At 37.0% G+C, this 26,326-nt stretch overlaps 1 protein-coding gene across 1 annotated transcript; it reads right to left on the bottom strand.

Annotated features, from left to right (window-relative positions):
- Positions 1 to 3,829: 3,829 nt before the first annotated feature.
- Positions 3,830 to 14,196, bottom strand: LOC116731591 (chitin synthase chs-2-like). Its single transcript, XM_032581420.1, has 22 exons — positions 14,171 to 14,196; positions 13,538 to 13,673; positions 13,034 to 13,222; positions 12,027 to 12,906; positions 11,707 to 11,893; positions 11,477 to 11,575; positions 11,083 to 11,244; positions 10,502 to 10,676; positions 10,322 to 10,423; positions 10,058 to 10,199; positions 9,775 to 9,975; positions 9,233 to 9,348; positions 8,656 to 8,824; positions 8,330 to 8,509; positions 7,969 to 8,247; positions 7,727 to 7,892; positions 7,604 to 7,638; positions 7,414 to 7,478; positions 6,873 to 6,983; positions 6,570 to 6,781; positions 6,395 to 6,467; positions 3,830 to 5,409 (listed from the first exon to the last, which is right to left on the bottom strand). Exons 1-22 carry the CDS (start codon positions 14,194 to 14,196, stop codon positions 5,251 to 5,253), a joined length of 3,864 nt encoding a protein of 1,287 aa, XP_032437311.1. The 3' UTR covers positions 3,830 to 5,250.
- Positions 14,197 to 26,326: the final 12,130 nt, after the last annotated feature.

Here is a 26,326-nt window from a genome sequence, read left to right as displayed (position 1 = left end):
TGAGTAGTAAGGATTGCTCAATAAGAGCTCCCTCGTAGAGCCTCCTCACAAACAGGTCTTGAGTCTTCTGGATGCGGCAGGTGTTTAGGTACCAAATATGGATAGTGGCCAACACAAGACCAATCCACCATAATACTCCTGCACCTGGCAGGAGAATAAGACAACTATTAACCTCTAGAAAGGCTGAGAAACCAGACCAAGTATATGATAGCACTAAATACCAAGACTGAATTTCATACACACAAAGCAGAGTGGCTGATAGGTGTGTAAAGGAATCTGATTCTGGGAAAATGTATATTCTGGCTCAATGCAGATTTTATGTATCTTGGACCAGTTTACTGACTTTAGACATAACTAAACCAAATAAATTAAAAATTCATTAAACAATTTACTTGCAGCAAATAGACAAAAAACTCTTACCTGTCAATAGGCCAAAATCAGGTGTCATGGACATGTTCAGCCAAACAGAAACAGCCAAAACAAATGACAGGCAAAAAGCAAAAAACTGCAGTGACCCCAATATAAGTTTTTAAAATAAGATAAGATTTAACTTTATTACATTTTATTTGATTTTTATCCCCTAGGTGAAATTACAGTTTACATAGCAACAGAAATATTTTTACCTGTCAGTAAGCCGATGTTGGCTGTGTTGGACAGGTCCAGGAAGCAGAGTGTTTGGGCAACATCCAAAACCAGATGTGGGAACAGGTCACCACTCAGACTTTGATTTCTTACAATCACAGCATCAACGCAGTACCTTGTGAAGTTGATGTTTTCAGTTGTGTTCAAGATTAATTGGTGGTCCTGATAATCCAGAATAACAGGGACGATGAACAGCACCATCACAGCCAGTGAAGCCAGGTACAAAGGCACGATGAAGCATCTGCGTACAGCATGCATCTTACAGGCTGCTAAAGCAAACCAATGGCAGAGTACAGAGGAGATCAGCTGGACCCCAATGATGATGGCTACAATTCTTGTTTCCCTGCTTGAAATGGAGGTCACAATGCCCCAGTCCATCTTGGCCAGAGGAACATAGGCACCAAGCACACAGGCAGTGACCACAATCCTCAGTAAGCTGGACATGATGTGCAGCATGTTCTGACTCTTGGTCAAGTCTTCAAACAGATTTTTGAGGAAGTTGGATTTGCTATTCACACAGATCACCCTGAAGTAATTCTCCCACCAGTTGAAAGACACCAAGATCGACCCACCAACAGCAAGACCCACCCAGATGGCTGTCTTCACATCGGTGGGGTCTTTCAAAATGTACTGGACCAGGAAAAGGCAGTAACCAACAAAAATAAACAGGATTGCGATGATGGAAGGCAGCAGGAAGATGTTCATCCTTTTCGCAGTGCACTGAGCGATGGCTTGCAGGAATGCAGAGAGGACAGCTACACTGTTTAGGATGGTCACATTGGTTACAATGTCCAAGTGTGGCATTGCTACAATGGTAAGCACTGCTAACCCCACAGAAACTATAAACTCTAAGAAGAAAACCTGTAAAGAAAAGGATGGACAGATGAATTCAACTAAATAACGAAAACAAAGCATTTCATTATTTTTGGCATTAGTTGGAGATCAAATCCAGGTATCTTACCAGGGCTGCAGATGATTTTCTTGGCAACTTTGATGATTTGTAACATGCTTTCCAGACGCTTTTGAGTAGCAGAAGGACATGAGGTGCAATTACAGAGCAGCCAATACACAGCAGTGCGAGGGGTTTCTGCTTTGCTTGGATTGTCTTCGTATCTTCATGGGACAAGGTGACGAGGAGAAGGAAAGAAGCCTGGAAAATTAAACAAATCATATAAAACCACTGGTACTGCAAATGTTGTACTTTGCATTTGCCTCTTCAAGACCAAGCTAAACAATAAAAAACATAGTGTAAAATTTTACTAAATATCTTTTATTTCACTTGTATTTTTTGGTTGAAATGGGATCAATGAATGTATTCTGTTCTATAGAAATGGCCTCAAACATATTACAGGTGTTTACACAGCCTTTTCTACTTTCAGGTTTTTAAAAGTATTTGTTTCATCTGTTTAGCATAAAAGGTCACATAGCTTACCTTACTGCATATTGCCAGTCCAAAGATAATAATAGCTACTGCAAACAAAGAGATGATATTTACAAGCTTAAGCAGCTTCCAGGGTGTGTGCTCGTCTTCAATGGTAGGGACCTCCCGACATGTGTCCCAAGGTCTTCTAAATTACAGCACAAAAATCCACAGTTTGGGGAAGGAGGATGGTTACAAGAAGGAATTATTTAGGATCAAACTGTTCTTTATGGATTAACATTTCTGCTCTTGCAAGTTTAGATAAATCTTTAACCTGAAATATTAATTTTTATTAACATAGAGGTTATTGAGGTCAGTTTTCTTTCTTTTTCACCTTGGAATTTAATAAGTACTTGTTGAGGACTCTTAATGTTTTATCTTAATAAAAATCAAATAAACTTTTAATAATGCATTACTTACTTGAGCTCTCTTCTCCTCTTGACGTCCTCCTCCATTGTAGGTCCAGTAATGCTCTCTGATTATAATCGTTTTACCTGCATGATTCATGAGGCCTTTCAGTCCTGCTCCCTCCCTCCTCCCCGCGCCTGCAGACACGTAGCAGGAAGGTTACCAACGTAGGTCAAAGACATTACAAAAAGCAAACAATATTGTCATTAGATATTGTAAATCAGAAAAAACTAGACTGAGTTATGAAACTTAAAAAATATATACTCTTCAGGAATAATCTAAATATACAGTTAAGGACAAATTTACATACGCATGACATTATGTCACTCATACTTGAATTTTATTGTGATTTTAGGCTTTTAATATTTTGTTTGAGTGGTTTAATTTTTCTATTGTGTAGAACCAAGGCTTTCACTCAAAACTCAAGCCGCACTTGAAGACCTATAATAATAATAATAATAATAATAATAATAAAGATACCCTTTGTGACTTCTATCATAATAGACTAAACTTGTTAGGAAGTACAAGGGTCCTAAAATCAGATATTGATTTCATAGTAGGTCTTATTACATCACAGGACATTATTACAACTGAAACTCCCGTGCTCTAAAGGTTTAATCCAGATCGATTATTGATTGCCAACATAAACTAATCAACTAATATTGATGTTTTTCAGTTGCTTTGTAAAAATTGCTGAAATTCAATACATTCTTGTGAGCCAATCAGATTTCTGCACTAGTAATGATTAACATAATTTTTAAGAAATGAATTATTCTTAGTCTGGATGTAGATTGTTTCCTGCCTTGAAGTTGCAGTTATATAATAGAATGAAATGCAAAAACCTGCCAACATAATTTCAAAGGTTGTTACACAAAGCAGATGAAGATATTGAATATATGAAATCCAAACACAGAGGCAGAGGCGGTTTATTTTTCTGTGAGTTGAATCTTACAGAAAGAGAAACTGTTGCAGGAGGAGAAAAGCTTTGACAGGTAGATCAAATAGGTCACGCCTTGGAAACAAAGTTGTTTCAATCTTGATTTCTTTCATTTAAAGTTATTTGAGTCATCTTTGACTTTATGTAGATGAAAATTTTTTTTCCTTCTTTGCTTCCTTTTAGTTTTGTTTGGTATGATTAGTCAGAAGTTTCTGGAAAAATACTGCTGGCAACTAACAGAAGGCAGAAGAGAAAATAACTAATCTATTAATAAAAATAAACAATAACAGGTGTGAACAATTTACAGACCATGAGAGTTTCAGTTTTATTTCTTTCTTATTGTGCAACAAAAACACTTTAAAATCAATAGATAAACCCAATGACTTTAAATACTGTTTCAATATTTTTATTATAGTCTCTTAACAAGTCCCTTTGCTGGTGTATCAAAACTCAAGTGCTGAAAAAAGAGACTAAGAACTGAAATAAAAAACAAAGAAAAGAATTTGTCTTGTTAAGGTTTAGCTTGAATACTGCAGTAGTGCAGAATTATATTGTATTTGCATTGTTGTGTTCTATCAAGTAGTGTTTTCATTTTTCATGTCATCGTCCAAACCACCTAGTTAGTTTGAGGGTCAATACTTCACTGTACCGGCATAGTTATTGTTTGACAATATTATCTCATTCTCCATTTATAAGGGAGAGATATGTTTGCCATGCCAACGGAGGGGTTCAAAAAGAAAATGCTTCCTTCTTCCTCCTTTCTACAAGCTCTCACAAATCTCACATGCAGAAACCTTTTTTTTTTTTTCTAAAAGCGACAAGAGACATGTAGCTACTTCTGTCAGGGTAAATGGAGACTGCAGACCAAACACTCTGCATTAGTTGTCCCTGTTGAGAAACTGAGAAGTGATAATCACTTCTTGCAATTCCTTCTCCCAACTATCTATGAGGGCATTTGTCCAAATGCGATAGTTTTATAGCCGAACGCAGGGCAATGATGTAGATATTGTACTGTTAACCAATAGGAAAATTCAACCCCAATTTTTTCTTTACTCTCATAGCTTCATTATATGTCTTTATTTCTTTGTTTTCTTGTTAAATAAAAAAAATAGGAAATAACACAAATACTTTATAATATATCAAACTTACACATTTTAAAATTTTTAAAAGAAAAGCAAAGGAATTACATATTGTAAACAATGTGTGTGCTTTCCGGATCACACAACACAATTTGAAAACAATAAAGATAATTTACCATTTGCATTTTTAGCAAAACAGTTTTTGGGTTAACAACTATATGTATTCAAGCAGTGAGTCAACCAGATTTTACAGGTTTTTCCCAAGTAAGAACCTCCATGAATATTTTAAGGCAGTAGTATCACTGTAGTAATATTGTACTTTCGAGATTAATTCATCCCTCAGTTTTTTCCTTCAATATACTGCAATAAAATATAAGTATTTAGTTCATAAAAATTTCTGATAAATAGAATAAATCCAACATTAATCGCAACATTTATGGAGCTTTCATTAATGGATTGACTAGCTTAGACAGTTTTGATTCAAAGTAAATATTGATCACTGATTCCAAGACCCACTTTACATAACACATAAAAGTTTTATACAAAAAAGGAACAACATTAAAAAACACTGTTACAGGACCTCTTTTTTTTATCAAAAATGATAAATAGTTAAGAATTCACAATATTTAAATAAAATCCTTCATCTTGAGGTTGCCTTCATGGTATGTGTCCTACTTTGCAGAGCCATTTAAAAAGATTTATGAACCAGCAGATCCATCAAAGTGCTAAAAGTGTTTAGGTCCAAAAACAGTCTTGTTAAAAACCTAAGTCTCCTGAGTTTCATCCACACTGTCCTCTAGAGAGTCGTCTTCATTGTACCAATCATCACTTAAATCAGTTTCAGTTTCTTCCTGTGAGATGTTGCTCATGTCAGTCACAGAGTTGGAGCATGAGCTGGAATCTGCATTGGACATGGAGTCACTCTACAAAAGATCAAGGAAACATTATGGGATTTAAATGCTGCAACGCCTTCAGCACAGCAGGCAATCACTCCTCCGGAAGAATTGGAAATGATTGAACTGGTAATATTTAACATAATAAATATAAGAATTGTATTCTAAAATAAACTTTACTCCTCCTGGAGATTTCTGTAAAAGCTATCAATTTTTTCTTTCTCTTGACCAATTATTTAAAATGGCAGCAATTCACTATTGTTAACAACACAATCTTCAAATTATTCTTATTTATATATGTATAAATAAAAATATGTATATGCATATGTATATGTATATATGTTGAGACATATGTCAACATATGTGTGTTGACATATTTGAATGTTTCTCAGTAAAATAAAGGATACTTTGTTTTGTCTTATTAGTTATTTGCATAAACCAATAAAAAAAATACATCACATCCCATTATGGTACTAACGTGAACACATGTAGAGTCCCATTTACTACTCAACAGCACCACCATGGGGCAGAGTTGGGCATCTTTTTTTTTTGGTGGGGCAGGGGAGAACTGCGCCGTCTATCATTTGACATTGAGTTTCTTGGAGCTTCACTTGTGTCAAACATTCCAAAGCCTGAATCTTTCTAATTATTTTTAGTGTTAATTTCCACATCCACACTTGTTATTTGCATATATAGTATTGTATGTAAAATATATATAGTTCCAAGATGATTTTATCATATTTTGTGCATAACAGACTATTTAATTTAGTTTTAGTTTATTATACACAGTCTATGTGTTGTTCGTGCTCACATCTATAGTCTCTTCCCATTTTAATCCACAAGAACAGGGAATAACTTTGGGAGGTAGCGGAGTTATTGAATGAAAAATTGTTAAAAAGATGTTGTGATACTAATTTTATTAATTATTGGCAGCTGGGATATCTGTGGTGATATAACATGGAAGACTGCTGAGCAATCTTTTGGTTTAGTTTGAATAATAAACAAAAATATTTACCTCTGTTCTTGCAGACTTCTGTTGTTTTGGCTCCGTTTCCAAAAATGCCACATAATGAATGAGGGTCATAATTCTAAAAGTGGAGAAGAAAAAGTTTTGTACTTCACACGTCTTTTTGTTTGACTCTAATTACAGAAATATAGTTGAGAAAAAAACAAATCTAATCACTGATTACCTGTGGTACAACATCCCAATAAACTGGAGGAAAACTGAAATAGCAAAGCCCAGGATGAACATGAGGCTCATTGGCTCAATTTGGAACATTTTACCAGTTTTGTTGAGGTTCAAGTCAACAATGTCAAACTGGATTTGAAAGACCTTGAAGACTTGGAATACGAAGGCTGCCACCAGCCACAGGGCATTCAAGAAGAAGAATGAAAAATTGATCTGTGTTGGGAAAGAAGTACAAAGGTAGCTTAAAAATGTCAAATATTCCGGCAAATGTCTAAAGTATTACATTGCAGCTCTCCCCTTTCACCTTGTTTCTAAGATCTTGCAGCTCATTTTTAGTCTTTTCCTGTTTTTCTTTGTCATTTTGCAGAGGTTCCAGATACTTTTCAATAAGTTCTTTCCAAAACCGCTCCTCATCCTGCAAGAATACATTAGTTCAATGTCTAAAATTAACAAAAAGTCGAAGATAAACATTTGGAAATAACTTTGTGAACATTTATAATCTACAAAAAAATTACATCTAACTGAATGAGGCAACAACTGAACCACTTAAAGGATTATTAATATTAGTTGACATTTAGCTGATTCATGGCAATGTCACTCAGTGAACATGTTCTCACATTTCCTACCTGCAGTTTGCTGGTGGGTTTATCAGTCAAATCCTGATAAACAATCACCAGGTTAAATTATTCTTTAAAACCAAATAAATCAGCTTTGACTCTTTGAATGCCTGAATAACGAGTGGTGAACAATGGTGCTATTTATCATATAGAGTAAAACAAAGAATTTAATAAATGGCTGTAAGTATTTATAAGAGTGAAGAATCTATTAAGCTAAAGGACATGCACCTCTTTAAGAGAATCCAGCTGCAGCTGAATGTCGCTGGACAAACTCTCCAATTCCGCTTTCCAACCTGCGCAACAAGACAGGACAGAAAATCGTTTGAAAACCTAATATCATTAAGTGTTTGGAAAAACTATATTAATGTATTATAATGGTATTAAAGTTCTATAGACGTAACAATTTCCTTGCACTTACATTGAACGGGAGTGTAAAAACTGGTCTCCTCTTCCCTAAAAGGAAAATTTAAAAAACAATACTTTTTTTTAATTTGCTTTACTACTTTGTAATTTAATTGTTTTTCATATCTTTAAAACCTACTCTTCATTTTGGGGGGAATCATCCACAATACTGTTCTGGGGTTGAGGTTCAAGCTGTATAGACTCTGGGATCTCCTGTCTCATGGTGAGCTGTTCGTCTTCTACTCGCTGGTTGGATTTTTTACAACATTTCATCTGTGAGCAGAGTCGTTTGAAGGTGTTTCTTGCTATAAAAGTAAGACTAAGTTTCAGTTTATTTTGCAGAAATATCAACTCTAGTCACTCAGAGTGGTACCAATCTACCTTTTTGTGATTTAGTTTGCTGGATGGCGGCTGCAGTTGTTGCAGCCTCTGCAGTAGGTTTTGTTTCTCTGGTTCCCCATGAGACACTGTTCATGTTGACCATGGAGTAGATGGTGAGCAGGAGGTAGGCACTTGGGATGCAGATGATGTAGAGTAATCCATAGAACAGCAAAGGAAGTTCTTGAGGATGCAGCAGTGCAGTGACAATGTAAATTACTGACATGGCCACGATGAAAATGCTGCTGGGTGTCAGAATGGTCTGTTCCTTCACCATTGAGGCTGGCAGAAAACAAAGAACACCAATGTTTAGAGGTAAAGCAAAAAATATTTACACATTTGTTAGACATAAATAAGCACTTACCAATAATGGACATTGTCACTACCATCATAAGGAATGCATACATGACACTCAACACTGCTGCAATAATGATCTGAGTGTCTGCCTTGAGCTTAAAGCAAAGACCCAAGTAAATGGCAGGAGGTATCACAGCTATGACCAGAGCAGCAGCAGAAGGTATATCCAAAATGAAGGACAGACTCCCTGGGTACAGCAGAAACAATATATTTTAAGGTATTTTGACAAGCTTTTTAAATGTTAATGGAGTACAAGTGTTGTACATGTCCAATTTTAATAACATCTAAATAGTAGATGGCCTTTGTTAGTCCAGAGTACATAACGACAGTTACCTGCAACCATGAGACAGATGGTGGCCGGAGCAAGAATGGCTGAAATCATGGCAAACAGCTGGTAGAACATGAATGGTTTGGACATTGATGGATTCTTCTTGGAAACAAGGTTGGTGGAACCGAGCAGATCTACAACGTTTGCCATCGTGGAAGGGCCCCATCGTTTCCGCTAAGTTGAAAAGCAGTAGTGGTTATTAAGTTATGACCTCTTTTTGTCCTGAAACCTTTTATTCGCTTGCATTCCATTAATTTATCCAATTATTGAAAATTTAAAATGACACAGAGGTAAAATAAGCAAGGCTGATAAAAACTGGAGCATCAACCAAGCAACGTCACAAATCCATTGTCTGGTAGAACATATTGAGTACAATAACAACAAAATTCTTTTAGAGATCTCAATCAGTACAACAGTGCTTTAGTCTTGCAAACTAAAGCAGTGGATGGTATCTGTGGTGGACAAATTACCTTGATCCACAGAAAGCAAAGGACATTTTTCATTTCTTGTGGTGTGGGTAATCATTATGAATATATTTTGGATGATAGTTCTACACTGGATCTACACTGCTTATGTACTTACCTGGTTGTACAGTTCTTTAAAGTCCTGTGGTGCGTTGGTGTAGGCATCAGATGCTGCATTGTATTCCACTCTCCAGCCTTGTTTCAGTAGCAGAGTGCACAGCCAGCGGTCCTCACCTGCAAAAACAAAATCTAAATTTAGACGTTGGAAAAATAAGAAAACTTGAAAGTCAAAGCAAAGATGGAGAAAGAATAGTATCTTTATTGGATATGTAGATCTATTAATCCATCCATTCTAAACATCCATTTAATCCATGCAGGGTCTTTTGGGGGTAAGTTGTCTAATGAGAGTGGACTATTATCAACACAATGGACAGGTTGCACCAATTAAATAAACATGCATACTTTGGAGCTTTGGAAGGAGACATGTGGATGAAAGTAGAGAATATTCAAAGTTTAGATGAGTAACCTCTGAAAAACCATAGAAACCAACTGTACCACTTTACAGTATAAAAGTATACAATGTGAAATTATTTGCTAAAATTAGATTCTATTATAACAAAGAAAGTTATCAAAAACTTCTAATAAAGTTAAATTTTGTACCTTGGTCATACTGGATGTATTGACTGGGCTCTGTGGATTTGGTTGAATATTTCTTCATCACGTTATCGTCCATTAGCGCCTCTGCTCTGAACAGACTGAAGCAGCCGGGACTGCAGAGAACGGAGCCAAAGACATGCTCAGCTGTCTTCTGCAGCCAGTGACTGACAGCGTACTCAAACTTCTGGAACCAAACAGCAGGACCTGCAGATCAAACAGACAACTGGTTTATAACCTGACCATGGCCCTCTGTCTCATGTGCATGTGGCCCTCATTTGCTCCCAACCTGATCCAGTGGGGTGAATTCTGCCACATGCTGCACCAACACGGGGATACATTTTCAGACGATCAATGAGAAGCATCACAGCAGCTGGTTGGAAGTCTGTGTCCCCATCCAAAGCCAAGAGGTAGGTGTTGTGTTTCTCTCGCTGGAATAAATGCACAGTTGTGTTTTTTGTACATTCAACTCTGTTGTCTTTGACTGTGCACTGAAAATTAAATGAACATTTTTGCACTTCATAAAATACCCAGAAAGTTTCTTCTATTTCACCTTGATATTTGTCCTTAGATCGGTTTCCTTTTCCCCCATCTTCCAGCGTCTGTGATATTTGGTCATGAGTTTAAACCCCAAAAGATAGTAAAGATACATAACCTGCAGACATCAAATAACAGTTAGCAAACTAAAGGTTGTTGATTAAAGTGTTGAGATAATCTATTTGCTATTACCTACCTGAGACCATCTCTTTTTGTTCCGAATTTTCTGTTTGTCTTTGAAGTGAACTACAATGTTATTCCCATGAGGCATTTTAACAACAAGTCTGGCTCCATATGGCGTCTCTATGATTGACTGTTGAGGAATTTGCTGCTGTACCTCAAAGAACGTTTTATCAAGGTTCTTGAAGATGCTGATAATAGAGAGAAAGGATACTGATAAATAATTTACCTTGGAACATTTTCATTTCTAGTAGTGTTTCAATTGTTGCTTTTACGGAGTGAAATTAATTGGTACAAACTTCTGTTATTTGGAGTGAATAAGTGAATATTATTAATAATGAGGTGATTTTGAGTGGCGAGCCAGTCAGGAAAAGTCTGGTTGTCACCTCCTTTAATTTTATATTGAAGGAGTTGACACCGACTACCGGATAAGAGACGTTATCTCATCTAACCAGAATGTCACCAGTGTAGATCTGAACAGCAAACTCTAAAACAAATCCAAACTTGGACAAAATAACCAGCAATGTATATAATCTGAACATGTCAAATCTACACAAACTTGCTAGAAATTCACATGCAAGTAAACATGGTTCTTACCCATAAACCTCTGTGATGATTTGCACAAGGTCCTTTGCATATGTGTTCAGGCGACGATCCTGATTTCCTTTGGCATTTTCAAAGGCGTCATCAAAGTAGATATGAGCTTCAAAGGTGAAATCATTAAACTTAGGTTCTATCTTTGGTCTGTACTGGTCCAGTCTTGAGACAAACATGATGTGTGAATGAATTCATTAGAAAAAAAAGTAAAATAAAGACTGTAAGACAATGGACTCATGATTAATTTCCCTAAAATGTTTGTTTAAGGATATTTTCTGCATAAAAGAAATGTTTCATTTATTAAAAAAAAAAAATGATATAAAGTTCAGATATACTATTAGCTTATATAATAGAGACTCTTAGAGTGGGTATGAAAGCACATCCGTTAACTCACCTGAAAATTGAGATCATGATATTCATCATCTCCTCATAGGTCTCATGCCACATTGTTGCACAAAGATAAAGCAGAGCAGGAGTGGCATCCTCCTTATTCCTTGATATGACAATATTTGCAAATATAAGTAATTGCTTTATGATTACTATTATAAACTGAAACAGAAATTTCTGCCCAAAAGAAAGAAGATGAAAAAGTTGCAGAACATATGCACACACTCAATAACTTACTGCTTCTTCCTGCTTTTTCTAGTCCGGATGTTGAAACGGGTGTTGAGGAGTAAGGACTGCTCAATAAAGGCTCCCTCATAGAGTCTCCGACCAAACAAGTCTTGTGTCTTCTGGATACGATAAATGTTAAAGAACCATATATGGATAGTAGCCAGCACAAGACCAATCCACCATGATGCTGCTGCACCTGATAGGAAAGAAACAGGAAAAAAAGTCACTACTACTACTAAAGCTTAAATACTAAAACAGCCAAAACAAATAACCTGTAAAAAGCCAGATACCCAGATTACAAAAACAGCATTTCTTTATTTTCTTTTTACCTGTCAGTAAGCCGATGTTGGCTGTGTTGGACAGGTCCAGGAAGCAGAGTGTTTGGGCAACATCCAAAACCAGACGTGGGAACAGGTTACCACTCAGACTTTGATTTCTTACAATCACAACATCAACGCAGTACCTTGTGAAGTTGATGTTTTCAGTTGTGTTCAAGATTAATTGGTGGTCCTGATAATCCAGAATAACAGGGACGATGAACAGCACCATTACAGCCAGTGAAGCCAGGTACAAAGGCACGATGAAGCATCGGCGTACAGCATGCATCTTACAGGCTGCTAAAGCAAACCATTGGCAGAGTGCAGAGGAGATCAGCTGGACCCCAATGATGATGGCTACAATTCTTGTTTCCCTGCTTGGAATGGAGGTCACAATGTCCCAGTCCATCTTGGCCAGAGGAACATAGGCACCAAGCACACAGGCAGTGACCACAATCCTCAGTAAGCTGGACATGATGTGCAGCATGTTCTGACTCTTGGTCAAGTCTTCAAACAGATTTTTCAGGATGTTGGATTTGCTATTCACACAGATCACCCTGAAGTAATTCTCCCACCAGTTGAAAGATACCAAGATCGACCCACCAACAGCAAGACCCACCCAGATGGCTGTCTTCACATCGGTGGGGTCTTTCAAAATGTACAGGACCACGAACAAACAGTAACCAACAACCATAACCACAGAGGCCATGATGGAAGGCAGCAGGAAGATGTTCATCCTTTTCGCAGTGCACTGAGCGACGGCTTGCAGGAATGCAGAGAGGACAGCTACACTGTTTAGGATGGTCACATTGGTTGCAATGTCCAAGTGTGGCATTGCTACAATGGTAAGCACTGCTAACCCCACAGAAACAAGGAACTCGAAGAACAAAACCTGAGGAAGAAAAAGTTCAATTCAACAAAATGTCACAGAAAAAAGAAAATATACCATGTCAGTCATTGTTTTTTTCAGGATCCGTAAGAATTGAGATAGAGTTAATAAATTTTATCTTGTGTCTTACCAGGGCTACAGATGATTTTCTTGGCAGCTTTGATGATTTGTAACATGCTTTCCAGATGCTTTTCAGCATCAGAAGAACAGCAGGTGCAATAAGAGAGCAGCCAATACACAGCAGTGCGAGGGGTTTCTGCTCTGCTTGGAGGGTCTTTGTATCTTCATGGGACAAGGTGATGAGGAGAAGGAAAGAAGCCTGGAAAATAAAAAGTCTTTTAAAGACACTGTTACCTTCACTGACTGTTGAGAATTTGTATTTGCCACTTTGAAACTAAACAATGTAAATGTTCAGTGTTACCTTTTATCAAGAAACCTCTACTTTATTTATACTTTCTGGGTGAAGTGGGCTCAAGTCCCTGTAGCTGTTTGTAATATCTCAGTCTTCTCTGGCAGCTAATGACTACATTTATATTTACTGTATCTCAACAATGAAATCAAGAAAAGTGGGATTCTATGCACAACAGAAAAAAATTAGAAATTCACTATTTAAATATTCAGAAATGAAGCTAACCTTGCTACATATTGCCAATCCGAACACAATGATGGCAACTGCAAACAAAGCGATGATCTTTAGAAGCTTTAACAACTTCCAAGGTGTGTGCTCGTCTTCAATTACAGGAACCTCCCGACAGGTGTCCCACGGCCTCCTGGAATAGATGCATGATGTTAAATTGTGATAAGTATGGTGGCTAAAACAAGCTTCTGCATCATCAAACACTGTAAAAGCATATATATATAAATTCTTGATGAACGTTGTTGCAATGACAGCACAATATAGTAAATAGGTTTTGAAGACAATAACTTTTTCATCAGACTAGGATGGTTTGAATAGCAATTTTCCTTTAATAACTTAAATCATCCTTTGAAAACAGCCTTTGTTTGATTAGATAGATAGATAGATAGATAGATAGATAGATAGATAGATAGATAGATAGATAGATAGATAGATAGATAGATAGATAGATAGATAGATAGATAGATAGATAGATAGATAGATAGATAGATAGATAGATAGATAGATAGATAGATAGATAGATAGATAGATAGATAGATAGATAGATAGATAGATCTTTGTTAATATGTTAGTTGTCATTGGTTACCACAGTCTCAGCATACATGTAAGCCAGATTAACAAATTACTTACTTGAGTTCTCTGTTTGCCTCCTCCATCGTACCTCCCACTTATGGATGCTCTGTGTGCTCTGGTGTTTTCTCCTACATCCATCAACCTTTTATGCCACCTGTATGACTCATAAGCTACCTTAAGCTCCACCTGCAATAAGTGCCTAGAAAATGTGTAACAGGTTTAGCAAGTTCAGGTAAATGAATTCCTAATGAGCAATGTGAATTAAGAAAAGATTGCAAAAAAAATAAATAAATGTGGAAACGGACATTTTAAATGAAACCTGTTAAGAAAACTGCCCATTTGTCACAATGTAAAGAAATGTAGCTAAGATATATCTGTCTTTCTGTCTTTAGAAATAGAGACATATAGATACAATTTTTCCCTTTGCTCAAGGAAATAACTATTTTCAGGAAGTACTACGGTAGTTTTTTGCCATTAAAGTAATATACTAAAATTGTGACTATGATTGTACTTTTATTATATTTTACCAAGTAAGGTGCCATTTAGAGACTGTTTATCTAAATGTACATTCATTCATTATTGGTTATTATGTTTGTGATTAGACAGTATTAGCAAAGTGTTTCTAGAAGGAAAACTTCTAAAAGGAAACCAGACATACAATTTTCTGTAGCAATGATTTTCACTGACAAAATCTTCTGCATCAAACTCCTAAGCCAGTGTTGGAGGCAGATTCTGGCTGTATGAGGCTGGATACAACATATGAGCAGAGTCTATATCCATGAAACCCAAAGTTTCATTATAGAGTAATAATTTCATTAACCTCACAACTAATATTACCCAGTATGTAATGTATTATCGAGGAAAACTAGATAAAGCAGATGTGATTATTGGCCTCTCAGCCAGGAGAAATTAAGCTAATGTAATGTGTTTACATAATGAGTTTAGTTGTACACACAAGTCCAGATAAATTCTTCCTTTGCTGAAGCAAGAAGTAGAAAATTGATAAAGAAGACAGACATCTGCAAAAGAATTGTTTAATAAAAAACTGAAGCTGATTATGAAAGGAGGAAGACGTATTACAAGATGACAACCATAAGTGCTTTGCTTTTGGTATTTATTAAATGAACAAAAAGGTCATTATTTGTTTTTACCTTTTTTGATTCGGTTTGTTTGTGTAGTCAGAGGCTTTTGTTTTCACTTCTGCAGAAGAATATATTTCCTCTTGCTAAATCTTATTAAGTAATGACTAATCCCAAAAACCTTTGTCTTGTTCACTTCATGCAATTGACAAAGCTTTAAGGAATGGAATAAAAAATATTTCCCACATCCATTTGTCATGAGTGTCATTAATAATTGATGTTCAGTGATTTGTTTAAACCTTTCCGACGGCGATGGTGGAGTAGTTACACAACTTCAAAAACTTTTAAACATATGAATTGGTTGATTCGGAAACTGCAGGATTTTCAGTTTTGTGCCAAAAACGTGCCAGCTTCCTATAAGAATTTATGATTTAATGAAATTTTTTTGTCATTTGAAAATTGTTTAAAAATGTAAACTTTTTTAAAGGGAGGGAATAAAACAAATGTGTTTACATCCTTTTTTTCATGGATGTTATTAGTAATTTGTCTATACTTGATGCTGATGGGTAATCATAGAAAACACAACTTCAAACTTGATTTCTTTCTGTTGTTTGCTGTGGATTTTATCTCACCCATACTGGGTCACATGTTTGTGCCAAAATTGTGGCTCTCAAAAGTGTACATGTGAAAAATAGACCAAGTAATTGGAAAAACTTTCCTTCATATATTTCTAAATGTATTTTATACACTTCAACAGAACAATTAATACATCTGTAGGGAGGAAAATATCTTCTGTTTCTTTGTCATGTTAGATGCTAAAAAAGAATTGCTTTTCATCTTCAGTTTTGTATCTGGCACCTGAAGGTGCTGGACCAAAACCATTTGGTATTATCTAATTCCATCCATGATGATGAAAAACCCAAGACAGAATTAACAACAAATGTTGTCTTGAGGAACTTTCCAAAAAATATACATTTCAATTCAAAAACGCATACATTACAACTAATCCCGGTTATCAAACAGTACATCAACTTCTGTTCATTATTCAAATTACACTGCTCACAAACTTAAAGGGAACACTAAAATCACATCTCAATTAAATGTTGTCATTGAAAAACTTTACTATTAACATGGTGGAATTGATTGAGAAGAAAACATCAAAATGATCAATGTAAATAAAAATTATTACACTATGGAGATCTGGATTTGGATTCATACTCAATATGACAGGCTGATTCAACATCAGTGAATATAACTTAAAACAATAAGGCTCAGTATGTGTGTGAGACCTCCACATGTCTGAATAATCTCCCAACAACGCTCCTGATGAGACGGCAGATGTTTTCCTGAGGGATCGCTTCACAGACCTGGATTAGAGCAGTTAGCTGCTGAACATCCAAACATGTCTGACCCACCACCAAACAAGTCATGCTGGAGGATGTTGCAGGCAGCATGATGTTCTTCACTGTGTCACCAGACTCTGTCACGTCTGTTACATGTGCTCAGTGTGAACCTGCTTTCTTCTGTGAAAAGCCAAAGATGAATCTGCACATTTGGTTTTCCCTAGCAAACGCCAATCGTTCTGCATGATGTTGGGCTGACAGCACAAACCCTATATGTGGACATCAGGCCCTCACACCACCCTCAAGGAGACTGCTTCTGACAGTTTGAGTAGAAACATGCACATTAGTGGTCTGCTAGAGGTCATTTTGTAGGGCCCTGACAGTGGACATCCTGTTCCTCCTTGCACAAAGGGCGAGGTTGCAGTCCTGCTGCTGGGTTGAAGTCCTTCTATGACCTCCTCCATGTCTCCTAGTACCTAATCCATGCTTTGGATACTGTACTGAAAGATACAGCAAATATTCTGCACCTCCTGTAGTTGAAATGAGAAGTAATTTCACAGCAGCCAGTGAAATTGATCCACAATAAGTGTTTCTACCTAACTGGTGACATTGATTCCACAAAGGTGTGACTGATTTGGAGTTACATTGTTTTGTTTAGGTTAGCAGTGTATTTAGAAGGTTTTCTACATACGGAAACCCAGCAGATTGTATCAAGTCAGTAACTTCCAGGATTCACTCCTTCTGGACAATCATGTAGCAAAAGTGGACAAGCCCTTTTGTTATTTCGTTGACTTTACAGCAATCCCTTATAAAGAGCATGCATGTAGTGACAGTGCGGAGGAAAAATTCCCCTTAACAGGAAGAGACTAGTCTTGTAGTACTCGAGACCGGTCTTGGTTTTGAGACCACTTTTTGATGGTCTCGGTCTCGTCTCGGACTCGACCGCATTTGGTCTCAGTCTTGTCTCGGTCTCGAGCGTTGAGGACTCGAGACCGGTCAAGACCACAACTGTGGAAATATCACTAAATTGTCCAGATTATTTGTTAACATCTTAGTTTTCACTGGATGCAAAACATACTGACTAAAATCCAAGCAATAATGTGGTTTACTAATTATGTGTTTCTGTTACCACTGTCACACATCGCCTTCCCCTTTTACTCTCTCGCATAACTCCAATGTGCAGGTGTTTTCTCTGAGTGGCCGATGTCTGTCTAATCGTCAGTAATAGAATCCCGCTACATAGATCATAAGAAATCTGATGGCGACATGTACATTCAGCAGCACTTTGCTTTCACAGATGGTGGGGACTACGTCCCCATCATGAAAGTAAGTACTACGTTTTCACTTAGAACTTGCTTTTCTGAAAGCTTCTTTTCACTTAGAAAAGAAGCTCAAAGAAAGGTAAGCTCTGTGGATGTGATGTTAGCAAAACTAGCTGTGCAGGGACTAACAGCATTTGCTATGAAAACAGCTGTCACTCACTGCTCTGAATTATTGTGCGGAGGTGGTACTCCTGCAGTAACTATTGCTGCAGGAGTAATTTTATATACATAAAATTATGTATATAATTTTATTTAATTATATACATTGATATTTATTTAATTAGTGAATAAATAAAACACAAGAACGGAAGAGCACACACAGAGCATGCTCATTGCTCTTTGTTTTTGTCACCTGTCATGGTGGCAGACATTACAGCACCGTGCTGCCCGGCTTCATGCAGCAGGACAGAGGGTGAGAACAGTCACGGTGTTGTGCTTGGTTATTCCTTGCTTGTTGCGCCTTGCACTGTGTTCATAGAAGAGCATTGTTCACCGTTGGGGCATTGTGTTAATTGCTATGTTTAATGGTGCAGACAGTTGTGGTGTCTGACATGGGCGATATGAGCAAACACCCAGGGCGTTATTTTTTTAGGGATGGTACGAGGCGAGAGATGGAAGCAAGGCAGAATGAAGAGTTTGAATTGATAATGATGTTGTTTAAATTTATTTCAGCTCTAATCATATAATATTTAGGTGTTTTTACAGGAATATGAATCTTTCAGATCAATGTAAGAAGCAATTTTGATCATATTTCACATTTCATTGGGTCATGTAGAGCAGGGTTCTGGTCTTGGTCTCGGGTTAGGTGGTCTTGACTACAACACTGGAAGAGAACTCCAGCAGATCATGTTTCAGTATGATGGACCATCTGCCATGCGACTGGGGGATTGAGAAGACAGAGCAGGTTCACAAGAAAGGAACAGAAGAAATGTTCCTTCTTAGGATCACTTTCTGAGTTAAAGAAAAATAAAATGTTGATAGGAGAGGGAGGAAATTTAGTTGTTAGCCACATTATCTCAGTTGATTCCCTCTGAAGGTATCACATGCAAACAGAATGCCAGACCAGGTGTAGCTTCTTTAGAGAGAAAAATAACTGAAAAAACAAAGTTAACAGTTGAGATAGTAGCAAATAATGCAAATTGGAGAGTAGTAGAAGAATTAAGTGAGAAAAGGGGCTCAGTTTGTCCTTATGCTACAGCAGCAACTACGGAGATGACTCTGTAGAATGAGATGAGATAAACCAGGCAGAAACGTCTTTCTGGAGTGAATTTCACTGGAACGGTGATTCATGGGCATTCTTTCTCCAGACGTTCTCTTTTAATTGGAAAAGAAAAAATAACAAAATAAATAAGCCTCTACAATTGTCATGAGTAAAGGTGTTTTCTCAGAGTAATACTAAAATGTGTTGTCATGATGAGGAGGAGCAGCAGCTTCTGAAGTAAGCACCACACCTTCATAAAAAACCTATTACAAATCAGTTTCTGTGTGGATTTTAGGCGTGGACTGCCCATCAAAATAAAAGACACATGACGTAAGAGGAAAGAAATTGGCATATTAGTTGCAGGTTTTGATTTTCCCCTCGAAATTTTATCCTTTTTCACTTCCATCCATCCATGCATTTTCTTACGACCCTAGTGGGGTCGGTAGGTGCTGGTGTCTATCTCCAGCTAACATTCCAGACCAGAGGTGGGGTCACCCTGGACAGGTTGCCAGTGTGTCGCAGGGCAACACAGAGACAGACAAGACAAACAACCATGCACACTCACACTCACACCTAGTGAGAATTTAGAGAGACCAAGCAAATCCCCTAACCCTTATGCCCTAACCCTCGAGCAAATCTCAATCTCGTTGTAATCTGTTGATGACAATGACAAATAAATCTTATCTTATCTTATCTTATCTTATCTTATCTTATCTTATCTTATCTTATCTTATCTTATCTTATCTTATCTTATCTTATCTTATCTTATCTTATCTTATCTTAAACTGACTGGACTGACATGAAGAGCAGCAAGCAGAGAAGCAATAAAGAGGGTCAGAATGAGCTGCAATGACTCACAGCTCAGGTGGGACAACCTTTCAAGAGCAACACTTTACAAATGTGGACTGTATGGAAGAAAGAAGAAAGTAATTATTTTAAAAGCCAATAAAATGTCACGTTTGGAAATTATAGCAAAGACACCATGGTAAGGTGTGACCATAATAAAACACACTAATTATCACCCTAACCCTGACACTCCCACTGTGAAACGGGTTGGTTGCTGCGTCATACTGAGGGGATTCAGAGTTGATGGGAAATTAAAATAAACTACACACAGGGCAACCATGGGGGAACAAAAAACTGGAGACATTCAAGCAGGGCATATTTAAACACCCCCAGGCTGCAACAAATTGCATATATTCATGTGTTGAAATTGCCCAATCAAAGTCAAGGCCTAAAACATAATGAGAATATGTGGCTAAACTTGCAAATTGATGTCCACAGATGTTCTTTATCCAGTGTAGCTGAGCTGGTTTATTTAGAAAGGGCATTCATTACAGTCTGTAGATGTGCAAAGCAGGCTGCACAGTGGAACAGTGGGTTGTACAGTTGGTAGCCTTGCAACACAAATGTTCTGACATGTTCCTCCAACAATCTACAAACATAACCATTAAGTTGATTTGTCTCTGCAAACTACTAATTGGAATGACAGGTGGAGTAAGGCCACCCTGCGACCCTGCAGGAAAAGCAGGTAGACAATGGATGGATGGATGGATGGATGGATGGATGGATGGATGGATGGATGGATGGATGGATGGATGGATGGATGGATGGATGGATGGATGGATGGATGGATGGATGGATGGATGGATGGATGGATGCGTGTACAGACCTCAGGAGCTTGCAGCTATGGCTGCAGTGAAAGGTATTTCTTTAAAATATTGATCCTGGATTGCTGAATAACTCAGAAGGTTTCAAGTCTTTTTATAAAACCCTTTTAAAATATATTTCCTTTTCCTTCAACCTCTTGACTGTGTGCTTCATGTTGGTGTATCATCCAATGAAGTACATAGAAGTTAGATAAACTTCTAGCTATTTACTTGCAAGTGACTCTCTGCAAGTAAGTCACTTCTAGTGACTTCTAGTGATTTACTCCTGCAAGTCATTGCAAATGTTTTTCTATGGAAAAATAACCCCTTGGGATGATACACCAAATGTAACTTTCAAGAGCAACGACTGGAGGAGCCTCAGTTATGTGGACTGGACTTGTTTTCTGTTTAATATTACTGTGATTTTTTTATGTATGTTAATCTTTATGTTACTATGGTTGATGTAGATCATGAAGAAGTTTGTTCAGCTGCTGTTGTTTTAAATATACTATATAGATAGATTTGACATTGACACTGACAACAAGAGACCATCAGGTGACACACAGGAGCAGTTAAGTTCACCCAGATACAAATACTTCGGCATTCTTCTCAGCAGGAATACACCTAAACTATGTAAGGCAGTGTGCCACGGAGATCAGGACTGGAAAGCACTGGACTTGTTTACTGTTTGCTATTTAAGATCTCTGTGTTTTATTTTTATTTTTTTAATCTTTGTTTTATGCTATGACGGTTTGTGTAACTTGTGAAACCCTTTGGTCAACCGCTGTTGTTGTTTTAAATGTGCTATACATATTTAAACATTGACAAAAAAGGAACCAACACACTGACGCTGCATGCCTCTTTTTTAATTCTTTCCAGAAACTCAGATATCCAGCATCGTTCTCAGACTTGAAGTTGTGCAGCAACAGGTGTAACTTGACTATGAATAAGTGCCAAAGCTAATTAACACAGCAACTTTATTAAAAATGACCAAGTTGGAAACCAACTGGTCATAAAGGATAATTAACCAAACAGCTTTCTGTTACTGCCAATTATGATTCTATGAAGACCTGCCTGGTGAGGTGTGGCGTTAAAACATAGATGGAGGAAAGAACTTGTAGCAAGTCCTACAAACTCAGAAAACCCACATCTCTTCAAAATAAAAGAATGTATTTACAAAATATTGGAACTTCAAGTAAGAAATTCTACTGGGCTAATTCAACAAAACGTAAAGGTACAAATGAAAATAATGCATTACAAAAAGTGTAAAAAAAATTAACAATTAAGATTCTAAAACCAATAAAACAAGTAATATCCCAGTTCAGTGTGAATATGCATAAGAACCAAGTTTTTGTTTTGAAGAATTTGGAATGAAATCAAACTAACTAACTTTAAAACTAACCTGGAACAAACAGAGTTTGTTCAGAGAGTTGACAAAGCAAACAGCAGAAAAAATGAAACTATTTTCATGTGTGACCTTTCCTCACTGTGAAACTGAATGGAGTTATAAACTACCAAGATGGCAGTAAAAAAACCATTCATGTACTCAACATACTAGCTTTAGATCCCCTGTGTGCTTTTAGATAGCATTAATGCTATAACACCATGAGGATCCCAGCTGTACATGAAAATGGGTTAACGCTTTGCATTGAGAGTTTTCTCTAGTCTTTGTTCTCCCATGTCCAACAGTTAGATCAGGGAGAGGTTTGATGCTTGAGCAAATATGCAAATATGTTTTAAATACTTAGGTGCAATAAGTTAACTTCAGGGTTATACACTTTATACACATATAAAGAAGCAAATACATATTTGCTTCTCAATATGTATTGAGAAGCAAATAGTATTTACAAAACAATGAGCTTTTTATTTGGGGCAAAATACTCAAACATTCATGAAAGAATCCAAGCAACACTTCAGGTAGGACATTCATGAGGGAATAACATTATGACATGATGTTATGTTACATAATACAGCCCCTTTAATACTTCAGTAGCTAAAATTGTGTCTAACTGGAGGGGCTTTTAGATTTCGAAGAAGGCTTCCCACATTTGCGTCATATTTTTGAAGTACCGTAGAACCCTGTTATTCAGCCATCAATTAAAGTTGCGTGTGCTAAATCATCTTTTTAGTGCCTAAAAGACGTAAGGCGCTGAGCTGTGGAGACCAGGTTTGCAAAACACTGGACAACAACAACGGACTGTCGAGCACACCTGAGCATACCTTAGATGCTTCTCAAGATCTCAAATACTCAGCATTCTTCCCAGATCTTCCCCAGAACTTGTACAACAATAGGCCTCATTTGACTAATAACACTATTAAGTGCCAAAGACAATTAACATAGCAATTTTAATAAAAATGACCAAGTTGGTACCACCTGGCTATTAAAAATAATTAGGTAAACAGCGTTTTGTCCCTGTCATCTATGTTCTGTGAATACCTGCCTGGTGAGGTGTGTCGTCAAAACACAGATGGAGGAAAGAACTTGTAATAACCCCTTCAAACACATAGAAAACCCACATCTCTTCAAAATAAAATAATGTAAGTGGAAAATACTTGAGCTAAGTTAAAACTCTTAAATCAACAAAACTAATAAGTACATATGCAAATAATAAACTACAAAAAGTGTAAAAATGAACAATTGAGAATCTAAAACCAATAAAGAAATTTATTGTGCATATGTATAAGAACCGAGGTTTGTTTTGAAGAATTTGGAAAGAAATCAAATTAACTTAAAACTAATTAAGAAAACTTGTATGTGTTCAAGGCTGCACAGTGGCTCAGTTGGTAGTACTGTTGCCTTGCAGCAAGACGGTCCTGGGTTCGATTCCCGGCCCGGGGTCTTTCTGCACGGAGTTTGCTTGTTCTCCCTGTGCATGGTGGGTTCTCTCTGGGTACTCCGGCTTCCTCCCACAGTCCTAAAACATGACTGTCAGGTAAATCTAAATTCTCCTTAGGTGTGAGTGGGTGGGGGTGTGTGTGTGTGTGTATGGTTGTTTGTCCTGTTTGTCTCTGTGTTGCCTGGCGACCTGTCCAGGGTGAACCCGCCTCTCGCCCGGAACGTTAGCTGGAGATAGACACCAGCACCTCCTGAAGGGACAAGGGTGTTAGAAAATGGATGGATGGTGTGTGTTCAGTTCACAAGGTCAAACAAAAGATAAAATAAAAATTGTAATGTGTTTTTTTAAACATTTTTAAACTGATTAATTGAATGAGGTGAGAGACTACCAAAATGGAAGTAAAAACACACTTATGTACTCAAGATGGCAAACTGATGATTTTGCAGCTCTGTTTACCAGCAAAGAAAAAGAAAAATTGTAGCACTATACGTAGCAATATCTTTAAGTCTCATGTGTCCTTTTAAATAGTATTGATAAAAATATTGTGCACATGGGTGATGACGCAAACTAACTGTGGTTGTTATAGTCTTCGCAATGGCAGAGATTTAGCATTAGGAGCTGCGATAACATAGACAACATTTAGCATGTTTACAAATGTCGTGGCAGGCAGCCACTTTAGGCTGTGGTTCACTTTCTACTGAAATTGAACCATCTAGCAGTGCGTGCAGAACTGCAGCTCCAAATGCTGTTTTCTCTCAGAGTAGAGGAGGGGAAACCACTTTGTCAGCACAATTAGAAAATCTTGGGGAATCTATAACTCAATGAGATTATTTTTTGTAAGAGCCGACAAAAGCTAGATTAATGCTTATTTCATCAGATACACAAACAGCAGCTCATACTGTATTTTTGATCCAAAGCTTCTTTGAAGATGCAGTTTTTTACTCTGTAATTAAGGTCAAGAACAGTGCATGTCCTTAAATGTGATAGTTGTTGCTGCCAGGAGTTTTGTTGTTGCCAAGAAGCTCACACGCATGTGCTGAATCAGGTCATAAATCTGTTATGAATGAGCAACAGTAATTATCTCTTAATTAGAGCTTAATTAAACTTTCTGATATGCTTTTATACTAATTTATTTGCAAAGCTCAAACATTTATCTGGAAATTCTGATGAATTCTGTGTGGTATAATAAAATGTCACAGCCACATTTCCAATAAATACGTAAGAATTTAAAACTTGCCTAAGATCAGGTAACATTTAGCCCAATTTTAGTTAAACTGGATTTTTTTTTCAACTGAATTAGCAATTTTATGTACATCAAATAAAAATATGTGCAATAATAATTCAGTTTAACCACATGTAGTATGTCATTTCAGAGTCACAAATTGTTATTTCAGACAACAGATTTTTAACTAAGTTTTAGTTTATCAAGTCAAAAACAAAAACAGGCTTGGAGGAAGGAAAACCAAAATCTCTGATGTTATAATTACAGTCATGTGGATGTTCTGTTAGCGTGTGACCCAGATTTAGACACTCCTCCCACAGATTTTTTATTTTTTTGTATATTCTAATAGGAACAGTTTGTAAGCCAACTTTTAAATCTGTGCAATTATCTAAAGTGTTACAAGTATTTCAATAAAAATAAGAGATTGATTGCTTCCTGTTTCTTTTTATGCCATCAGAGTTGTGAGAATTTTAAAACAATGTCCTTGAATAATTGAATAATAAAACTCTTTGTTGTCCTTTGACCCGTATAAAATTCCCAATGTACAGCATTGATTAAAAAAGCTTCTACACCTAAATGAGTTTTTTTTCATGTGAAAAAGCCATTTCTGTTGCTCCTCAACTATGAAAAAAAATGTGCCACTGATAACTATCATCATATTAAGTAGGAAAAACTGGAAAATATAAATTACTGAGAACCAGAATCAGATCATGCATCCTGAAACTGTGTCATATTTCCCAATGGAATCTCTTCCTGAATTAAATCCAGAGAAATCTCCTGCCACCAAAGAAAGTTGGCAGGAAAAAAAACCCCTGAGGATTATTCATCCCTGCTCTTTTTCTCCTCAGTCTCTGCCACCTTTGAATCTTTGTTTGGTTTCTTCTCTTTTGTCTATTCCTTTTTTCATCCTCTCCGTTACTGTCTTTTTCTTGTTGGACATTCAGAAAATGTATTATTTACCTCAAAAAGCAATCTTAAATAACAATTGTTCTAAAGCAGAGGTGCCCAGTTCCGGTCCTCGAGAGCTGCACCTCCCTCCAACTTTTACATGCATCCCTGATTCAACACGCCGGAGTCGAAAGGCTGATTTCTCTCACTAGGAGTAACTCATCTCTGCGGACACCTGCTAACGAGCCATTCATCTGATCCAGGTGTGTTGGAGAAGAAACGCATCTAAAAGTCGCAAGGTGGCAGATCTCGAGAACTGGACTCGGACGCCGCTGTTCTAAAAGATGTAATCCAGCCTCGCCTGACATCTAGTGGCCAAATTGCATATCAAAAGCTGATATTATCCTTTTTTCCCTAAGCGTGCAGCGTAAATCCTAAGGAGGATTCAAATGTTAAAAATAATTACCATTTAAAATTGCTGAACTAATTCATGCACGGGTAGTAATAACCACCATATTTCCAATAAAAATAAGATCAGCATGTCCCCTTAGATTCCTTCAAATAAAAACCTCAATCTTTGTCAACCAGTCTTTTCTGCAGTTTTTTTCTTTATATTCATGTTTTGCGTTTGTTTTGTTTTCATGTCAAATAAATCACAGGCAAGAGTGCATA

The sequence above is a fragment of the Xiphophorus hellerii genome, chromosome 13, assembly GCF_003331165.1.
Source record: "Xiphophorus hellerii strain 12219 chromosome 13, Xiphophorus_hellerii-4.1, whole genome shotgun sequence".
NCBI lineage: Eukaryota > Metazoa > Chordata > Actinopteri > Cyprinodontiformes > Poeciliidae > Xiphophorus > Xiphophorus hellerii.
Note: the sequence above shows the minus strand (reverse complement) of the source record. Positions and strands in the feature narration are given on the sequence as shown.